This window comes from Tachypleus tridentatus, chromosome 9 (assembly GCF_004210375.1).
Source record: "Tachypleus tridentatus isolate NWPU-2018 chromosome 9, ASM421037v1, whole genome shotgun sequence".
Taxonomy (NCBI): Eukaryota; Metazoa; Arthropoda; class Merostomata; order Xiphosura; family Limulidae; genus Tachypleus; species Tachypleus tridentatus.
The window spans coordinates 131,355,099-131,365,515 of NC_134833.1; the positions used below are offsets into that span (position 1 = coordinate 131,355,099).

General features: G+C 32.4%; 1 protein-coding gene across 1 annotated transcript in view; it reads left to right on the forward strand.

The window, feature by feature from the left end:
* Positions 1-10,417, forward strand: part of LOC143227488 (uncharacterized) — a 457,070-nt gene that overhangs the window by 383,709 nt on the left and 62,944 nt on the right. Inside the window, 2 exon segments of the mRNA XM_076458930.1 lie at positions 4,071-4,115; positions 9,541-10,417. Of these exon segments, the coding sequence (XP_076315045.1) occupies positions 4,071-4,115; positions 9,541-10,417 (922 nt within the window).

Here is a 10,417-nt window from a genome sequence, read left to right on the forward strand (position 1 = left end):
AAGTTCGCTTACTAGTTCATTTTTGTCTCCAATTTTTGTCAAAATAGTTTATTGTATTATGTAGGAGTCTATCTGCTATTGTTTCCATGTGTGCGTATTTATGCATGGATTCAGATGATGTTGTTCTAGGTACTTTATAAGCTGTTGTGAGTCGTGTATTTTGTATTGTTTGTAGTTTTGTTTGAAGTAGTTTTTTGCTTATATTTATTTATGCAGGAGCTGCGTAGTCAATGACGGGTCTAATGTATGTTTTATATATTTTTTTGATGTTGTCTACCGTAGCTCCACTGTTTTTGCCAGTTAGACTCCTAGCATAGTTTGTTCTTCGCCAATTTTTTGTTCTAATATATATTGTTTATGTGGTTTACCCACGTAAGTTTTGAATCGAACGTAAGTCCTAGGAATTTTGCTGATGTAGCAATCTGGAGTTGTTCACCATTCATATAGATCTCTGGTTGTGCTTTTTATGTTTAGTTAATTTTGTGAATACTACTAGTTGTGTTTTAATTGTGTTTATTCTGATTCTGTTTTTGGCAATATTCACTTATTCTATTTAATTGTGGTTGTATGTTTGTGGCTGCTATTGCTGGTGTTGGTGCACTTTTCCAGATTGCTACATCGTCTGCGAACTGTGATGAGTATCCATTATTTGGATCTTTTAGAGGCATATTGTTCACGTACATGATGAATAGGATAGGGCTAACTACCCATCCTTGAGGGACATCAGCTTGTGGAGTGAAACTCTCAGAAAATGTCACTTCAATATTTATTCTACACGATCTGTTTTCCAGAAAGTTTGACAGCCAGCGAAGACTTCCCCACAGTAGTCCCATTTCTTGCATTCGGAACCGGAGATCGTTATGCCATACAGTGTCGACTACCTTCTCAATATCGAGAAAGCAAGCGACAGTACATTCTCTGTTATTAAAACTATCAACAGTTGCTTCGGTTAACCCGACTAAGTGGTCTGTTGTTTGTCTGAACTTTCTGAAACCATTTTGTTCTTCTGGTAATTTTGATGTTGTCTCCAGGAATGTGGAGAGTCTGTTACAAATTATTCTCTCTAGAATTTTGCCAACACAGCTGGTCAGGCTGATTGGTCGGTAGCTGTTTGCGTTATTGGCTGGCTTTCATTCTTTATGGAACGTTAATACATTTGCATGCTTTCAAGAAACCGGAATATAACCAGAATATATTGATAAATTAAAAATTGCTGTGAGATGTTCAAATAATTTCGGAATGCCTTTTTTTAAAGAATTGTATACCATCTTTCCTGGTGATTTATTTTTGGTGTTTGTTATTGCTTCTATGAGTTTTTTGTGCTTAAATTGTGTTTGTAAGCATTGTGTTTGTGCAGTCGTTTATGTTGTTGATTTGATAGTTATTTAAGTCTACTAGGAAGAGTGATTTGAATGGTTCACTCTTATTCATTGTAAAGTTATTTGCTTTGTTATAGAAGTTTGTGTTCATCTGGGTCGTTATGTGTTTTAAACGTGTTTTGAAGTTGTTTGAATATTTCGGCTTTTTCTTTATATGTATATGCTGTGGTATTATTGTGTTCTAGTGGTGGGTATTTTCTTGTTGTTGTATCTCCATTTGTGAGTCTTTCAGGTGTGTACACAATTGTTTCGGATCTGTTTATTCATTAAGTTTGGTGCAGAAATCGTCCCATTTTTCTTGTTTTAATAATTTAACTTCTGCTGTGATTTGGTTTCTTATTTTATTTATTTGTGTTTTTAATTCGCTGTCTCTTGTTTCCATGTATTGTCTTCTTAATTGTCGTCTGTGCTTGATTAGTGTTAACAGCTGTTTATGTGGTTTCCATGTATTATTTATAGTTTTATGTTGTTGTTGTTTTGGTATTGTCTGATTTGCTGTGGTTTGTAGGCATACCGTGATTATTTGACAGTAGTTATCAATACCTACCGTGATTATTTGACAGTAGTTATCAATACCTACCGTGATTATTTGACAGTAGTTATCAATACATACCGTGATTATTTGACAGTAGTTATCAATACCTACCGTGATTATTTGACAGTAGTTATCAATACCTATTTTATTTTTAGCTGTTGTTATAATTTTGTTTGGCAGTCGATGGTCTAATTGTTTTTGGTATTCTTTCTAAGTTGCTTTTTTGTAATGAAATTTTTCTTTTCTACGTATACTATTTCTATGGGAGGGTGAGATCGAAGACACACCATATAGGTAAATGGTCGCTGTGTACATCGCAGTAAAGGAACATAAGGTTTGGTTTGAATTTCGCGGATAGCTATATGAGAGATATCTGCGCTAAACGTCCCTAATTTAGCAGTGATTGTTTGTGTTTTGAATTTCGCGCAAAGCTACTCGAGGGCTCTCTGCGCTAGCCGTCCATAATTTAGCAGTGTAAGACTAGAGGGAAGGCAGCTAGTCATCACCACCCACCGCCAACTCTTGGGCTACTCTTTTACCAACAAATATTGGGATAGACCGTCGCATCATACTCCCCCACAGGTGAAAGAACGAGCGTGTTTGGTGTAAGGGGACCCGCGATATCCTAATAATCTGGTCATGCAGAGCCAAAAGAAAAACGTAAGAACTTGCCAAACCACGTTTGGAAATATTTTATTTATTTATAAATATTAATATTATTGTTGATAAAGTGTATATTATATTTTCCGTGAGGTTTTAATGCGTAGATTTATTATAAGAAACAGCAAGTTTTGTAACTAAATATTGAAAATGTTTAATAATTTTTAGAAACCGAAAATATTTTCAAGTATAATAGCCGTGGAAACGTCAATACGCATTACTGAATACGAGCAGGCTTAACTGATGCTAAAATTCTTCACATTATACTTGTTACATGTTTATTTAGCTTTACGTTGAATAGTCTTTCCCAAGAACGCATTGGAAAAATGTAACTAGACTGAATTCATAAAAATTATATACATTTGTCGTTTCTTTCTCGTAACATACTAGAATTAACCGTTTAGTTTTGTAATCATAAAGTCGAACAGAAGTCTGTACTAGCAGGTATCATCTGGTTCAACAAAATTTTAAAGATTCGTTCAGTTGTTGGGTAAAACATTACCTGATTAGAACTTACGATGATTAAAAACAATCTAATAACTAATAATCTAACCAACTAGTGAACAGGAGGACCACACGTCTATGAACGCTATGCAGATTTCTGTTCTAAGCAATTTTCCGTTGAACCTGCTATTTTTACGTGCGTAACTTTTTGGTCGTCATTAAAACAGTGAATCAGCCTGCAACTGAAGCCACTGAGCAGATATCTGCTGATGAAACCTCTGCTGTTGCTGAGGACGAAATTAATGAAGGACGAGCACTATGTAAGACAGGTTGGACTAACTGTATATATATATATATAAAGGCATGAACTTACCAAGAATTATACATTTCTCTTATTGAGTGCTTTTAATTGTATATAAATTATACAAATAATATTTGTCTGTTTGTATTCGCTATTAGACAACTGCATATTTTAAGTTTAATATTAAAAATGATGTTTGCCATTAGGCCTACGTTTTATATTTTTATTATTTGATAGCAACCTTTAATTTCATCAAAGGTTTATGAAAATTAATGTTTACTTAATTTTTCTTTACTTGCCAAATTATTCAATGATTGCGTTTAACTTATGAACTAATGTAAATGGACCAGCTTTCTAAATAAACTGTTTTTCTTTCATCTTTAAGATTAAAAAAAATCAAAAACGATTTTCCAACACACAATTATTCTTGACAATTTTGTTGTTGTTTTATTTTTTGCATGAAAATAACTTGAAAGCATGATGCATGAAACTGCTTATGCAATTTGCAGTTTAAACATAATATTAAATGATAAAGAAAGTCAAATTTGTCTTCTCTACCAACAAAGGTAAGTGCACAAACGGGTAAGTGAATGTTCACATACTTCTTTGATTGTTTTGTATACCTTTTCCTTGGAAAATCCATGTCTATCTTTCTTTTTTGTGTGTCCTTTCCACCACTGGTTATGGTTTAGTTTCTTTCCCTCAAAAGCTGAAAGAATAATTTATCATGTTTTGTATTTTATTTATACAGAATGGCCCCGAGAGGACTCCAAGAAAATTCTCACAGGAGAAGAAGGTTTGATTACATAATTGTCTTTACAGCAGATGTATTGTTTCATTAACTTCTATTTTACAGCAGTTTTCATATTGCGCGCTGCAAGCTTAGCTTTTGTTTCATCAACATTTTGCTCTTACGTTTTTGTTCGTTTTTTTTAATTATGTGCTCTTAACACAATTTACAATATCTGGCTTCAACTCTTAACTCAGCAGGACATCAGATAATCAAAGGACCTGAACTACTGTTTGATGATATCATCAGTTAATATCGCCTAACGAGAGATAATGCTCTTTTGGTAACCACATAACCACGCCATCGCCATCTGGTGACCGTCGACTGAAAAAAACACACAATCTTACATCGATCAGTGACTTGGGAGTTGCTTCTGTGAACATTACCTTCATGCAAAAATATAATTCGATTTCGAATTGGGAGAAAAACAATGCCGATGATTTCGAATAAAACAACAACAACGATAACGAAACGCTTAAATAATTGCATTCGAACGTGAAGAAATTAAACAATTAAATTATAAGCCTAAAACGAAAAAAAAATCCTAAACTTTTACTGGCATTTTCTTAGTAGTGATGTCTGAAAACGGAAATACAGTATTACGTTCTATTTTTTCTAATTTCCTTTCAATTATCTTTAAAAAACGAAAATATCTTGTAGATGCAAAAATGTATGACAAGGAGTAAGGATAAAAATGGCGATCGGTAATAGATACGAAGATACACATCACGATTTTAAAAGGTACTTAAACTGGTAACTAAAATAAATGAATAAAACCAATAATCGCTTGTTTCAAAATGATAAATGTTTTCTTACATATTTTTCTTGTGGGTACCACTCTAATTTACTTTACCTAATAAATATTATGTCAACGTGGGCTTCCTAAAATTGAAAGTCTAATTCTGGTGACGTGCAATTTAATATCAATTGCTTCAGAAGACACGAATTAATTCACGACAGATGGACGTATTCTAATTAGCTTATTAAAAATCAACTAAAATATAATCTAACTAGCTGTCTTGTTTTTTTTTAACGTTTTCTAAACGACGCTTCTTAAATTATACACTTAATATTTTTCTTTTGCCTAACTTCCGCTTTGACAGCTTCCGGTTTAACCAGCACTGAAAGCTATGGAAAAAAACAAAAACTTCGCTGTAAATGGTATTAATATTTGTCTTTATTTTTCTAAAAAAATGACTTAACTAAATGTTAATTTTGCACTAACGCTTGATAAATAACATATTTAAAAATTGTCAACTGTAATTTTTAAAAAAATGTTTAAAATGGTAATGGAAAATACGCTTAATTATAATGTAAACATATTTGTTCGTATGTTTAAAATATTATACCACGTGGCTGTTTCCTCTTGATCTTACAATCTCACAAATAATATATTAGATGAGTAGGTAATTAATACCTGACACATAGTTTAAGCATTTAGTTTTTCCTGTTTTTAGTTTAATTAAAAATTATTATCAGTATTAAATATTTAAATAATTGACAAATAGAGACTTGGAAGTTATGTTGTTTAAATTTTTTTCAGTAACGCAACGTTTTTATATGATTATACACTATGTTATTTATATTCACCTCAATTCCAAATTTTGTGCCATCGTGTCAATTAACAACAAAAGTATTACCACCATTGTCTGAGTGATGATGAAATTATATGTATTATTCACGTGTAGATTGTGTGAAACATTAGCTACTATTAGTTGCAAAATATATAATGCACACTAATTAACAATGCTAGGTACAAGATATGCAAATATCACACGCGGCTTGTCTGTATAAGATACTGTTAAACATAACCTGAATGTCTGAAATTTGCAGTATCATATATAACGTATCAGATAAGATATATACTATTATACATAATTTGTACGTCTAAAATTTACAATAACTGTATAAGATACAAACTACTATATATAGGTTGCACGCCTAAAACTTCCTATACCACATGTGGTCTGTTTGTATAAGTTACACGATATCATACAGAACTTGATGTTGCAAATTAATGATATTATAATTAGATAAGTAGAAACATACAAAGGTGATAAAGTAAAAAAAAAAAAAAAAAAAGACATTTAGCCTGTCGATTAATGGCATTTACTGAAACGTTGTAATTACCATTAACCATTTGTTTCTGGTTTGAAAAAGAACGTTTGCTCGGAATGTCGCCAAGTAAATAAATTAATACCATACATTTTTAAAGAGGACTTTTCTCTAAATGTTTATTTTATAATGTTGTAGGTTACCTGTATGTGTACGGTATATATATATATATATATATATATATATGTTATTATACATAACATAAATGCCTGAAACTTACAATATCATAAGTTACTTATTGTATAAGATATTTGACATTATACATAAGTTGTATGTAGATTTGCCGTTATACGTGATTTGTTTATTCAAGACATAAAAGTCAATATTTTATTAATATTTTACTTTTTAGTGTGAGATATATCATGTAATATACTGCTTTTTATTGTAAGATTTATAGTGTATTACTGTTCAATGTAAGATGTATAATAATATCATATTTTACCTGTTAGTATTAGGTATTGTTGTTTGTTTGTCGGTAAATATTACATTACTGATGTATGATAAATTACTTAAAGGAAATACATCAAGTTAAAAGTAGTATTATGCATTGGGCAGGAATACGTTGTGAATATTAAACACGTTTATTCCTACCTGGCAGAAGTACATTATTAGGATCAGATATGCTTATATGTTGGTTGAAGGACATTTTGAAGATCAAATGTGTTTTGTTTATTCATTGCTCGGGAATGCATAACAAGTATCAAATTTGCTTACTGATTGGTCAGTGGTATATTTTTAAAATAAACAACACTTATTTTTATGGCAGTAGCGTATTTTTATGATCAGAAATGCTTGATCGTTGATGAGATGGACATTTTTAGGATCAGATCTGTTTACTAATTTTTCTCTCAGGTGTACGTTGTGAGGAATGTGCTTACTCATTAGTAATTTAGTGTATTGTTAGGATGGCAGTGTTTTTTTTTTTCATTTGTAAGAAGGACATCATGGGGAAGGAACAGGCTTATTGATTGCTCAGTTACTACGTTGTGAAGATGAAATTCCTTGTTCATTTGTCAAAATATTACGGGGATCAAATCGGCTTGTCGATTGTTCAGTTGTCAGGTGTTCGTTGCAAGGATAAAATACATCCTTATTCGCTAGTTAAGAGTACGTTGTGAAATTAAAATAAGTTTATTCGTGGATCAGAAGCTTTTTTAAAAAAAGATAAAATTGCTTATCCATGTTTCAGGCTCTAGCTTGCTACACGATTCATATGTTATGAAATATACCCAGTCTACAACAGAAATATCGTTGAACGGTATTACGAACATGTACTACTGCTATCTTTTGTTAGCGGACAAAAACTCTTAAACTTACATAAATCACACCCATTTTAAAAGTGGAGGTATATCACAAGGTTACTACTTGACGTACTCATTCATCGCACAGAGATGACATAAGTGGGTCCAAACGGCTCTTTTACCTTTATAAGCGGGCACAGACACAGAGGTACATATTTCCATGTTTGTTATTATATGTACTAAATTAACATTACCATTTTATAATCAAACGCCAAATAATTCATTGCACACTTTTATTTTGTCTTTAACACGTTAAACGTTTTTCCATTTATTATATGTGTATGTGAATTAGATTCATACATTTTTATCGGGACCAACTTTAATATACGAAGTGGTTATAAAATGAATGTTTTTTTTTTAGAAAACTTTTTAATACGAATTAATGAGAGAATTTGTGATCGTGATATATAATAATAAGTGATTGTAGTAACTGTATTACAATGATTTCTGTAAATTACACTAGGGGAAGCCACTAGCAACCGTTCTCCTTGGTGGTGGTATTAGACATTACAGCGCATAACATCTTCCAATATTTCTGTTGCGATTACACCCTTGAAGGTAAAACAATAGAGTTGAATATTGGAATAGCTCCATAATCCGTGATAAATAGGGATGAAGCCGGGCTGGACAGAGCATTATGGGTCAATTATAGGTTCTCTACAAATTAAATGGGTTATAACTAGGCTTACTAGAGACAAGATCAAGTGTCTCTAGCTAAACTAGACAGCAGGATAAATTCAGTGTGTAACTAGGCTTATCAAAATGTGTAAACCTAATGTATAACTGAGTTCGTTATACAGGGTAAATTAAGTGTGTCTTTGCTCTTGTTAAGCGTTTGTCAATAGCTTCTGATAAAAAGTAAGCTAATTCTATGGATCGCAACTAAAATGTAACTTTGCATTAGTAAAGCCATTTCTAGTTGACTAGAAATAGATAGTATCATAAATCAAAACGTAAGAAAAAGAAAACAGAATAATTAGACTTATTTATTCAGCAAATAAGTGGCCTCGTTTGTTAACCATATTTTCAGCGTTGGATATTGATGTAGTTAAATATAGCCAAAAGTAAATATTTTAAGTACTAGTCCCTTAATGGCACAGTGGTATGTCTGCGAACATAGCCTTTTGTGTAGCTGTGTGCAGAATAATAATAATAAACAAACATAAAGTTTTGTACTGTTTTGGTTTTACAATAAAATAACTTAGACATCTATCGAGCCGGGGATTATTTAGACATAATGTACATAAGGATTTGAGATTAAATTAAACCAAACGGTCATTCTGTTTGTGTGGAGTTTTGTGTCGATATTTCATTACACACGAAAATGTTTGTTTGAGCACATAACGTTTCTTGCCGATTTTAGCTTCAACTTTTAAAACTTTCAAGTTTTGGAATTTTATATTTAGTGCGAGAAAGCATTTAACTTCCGTTTAATGGCCTGGCATGGCTAAGCGTGTTAAGGCGTGCGACTCGTAATTCGAGGGTCGCGGGTTCGCATCCCCGTCGCACCCAACATGCTTGCCTTTTCAGCCGTGGGGGCGTTATAATGTTACGGTTAATCCAACTATTCGTTCGTAAAAGAGTAGCCCAAGAGTTGGCGATGGGTGGTGATGACTAGCTGCCTTCCCTCTAGTCTTACACCCCTAAATTAGGGACGGCTAGCGCAGATAGCCCTCGAGTAGGTTTGTGCGAAATTCAAAAACAAAACAAACAAACCGTTTAAAGTAGATAAGATAAAATATTTTATTTTATTACTTGGAGAGAATAATTATGTATTCCTGTGCGCATCAATGTATGTCAGACATATGCTACTGATAATATTGGTTGATTGTTCATGCTGCTGTTATTAAAATTTTCGCTAAACGTTTAAAAAAAAAACGTTTTTGAAATTTTAAAACATTTATGATTCCTACCTCTTTTACAAACAAATTTGGATCAAATGGAAACAGCTATTTGGTAATTACTAAAACGTGAGTGCTTGATGGACCGTAAAATACTAGTTCCTTCTATTTCAGAAGAAGAATCTCAGGTGGAAGTTACGGTCAAGAAAGCCCAGGAAAAGTCTCTTCCTAAAACGCGTAAAAAAGTCACTAAAATAGTTAAACAAGTAATAGATGAGGATGAAACTCCTGACAGAACAGACATTACAACACTTACATTACAGAAAAAACAAAAAGGCATATTAGACATTGAAAAGAGACCAGACGTAACAGAAGACACAGAATTAACACAAACAGAGATGACCATTAAAACTGGAATTAAGAAAGCTGACAAACTGACAACCATTAGCACAACTACACAAGAAGAAGAAAAGCCGCTTCTGCAAGAAATGATTATAACCAAACCACAAAAGAAGGACGAAGTTACAATTACAGTAGAATCAAGTGAGCAACCAGAAGTAGAAATGCTGATATCTCAGAAGAAACCACAAGAAATCGAAATATTTTCCAAGGGAACTCCGGAGGAGAAGGAATCTACCAAAATAATCATGACAAAAACTTCTGAACAAAAGCCAGGAAAACAAGAAATTGTAACGACAGAAATTATTCCAAAACGTCCGGAGAAGATAGATGTAAGTGAAACGTCTTTGGATCTCTTATCTAGACAAGAAAAATATATTGAATTAACTCAGCAAAAAGATGTAATAAAGGTTGCTCCAATGAAAGATGAAAGAGAAGAAGAAATTGTTGAGCGAACAATTGACGAATTGGAGTTAGAAAAAGATATTTTGAAACAAAAACGAAAAACAGAAATTGAGTTTATTAAGCCAGAAGAAGTTACGATAGAAATAGATTCACGTAAAAAACCACGTAAGAAAACTAGTATTGATATTACTCGAAAAGCCGTAAAAGAGATTAAAATTGAAGAAGAAGAAAAACACAACCCGAATTA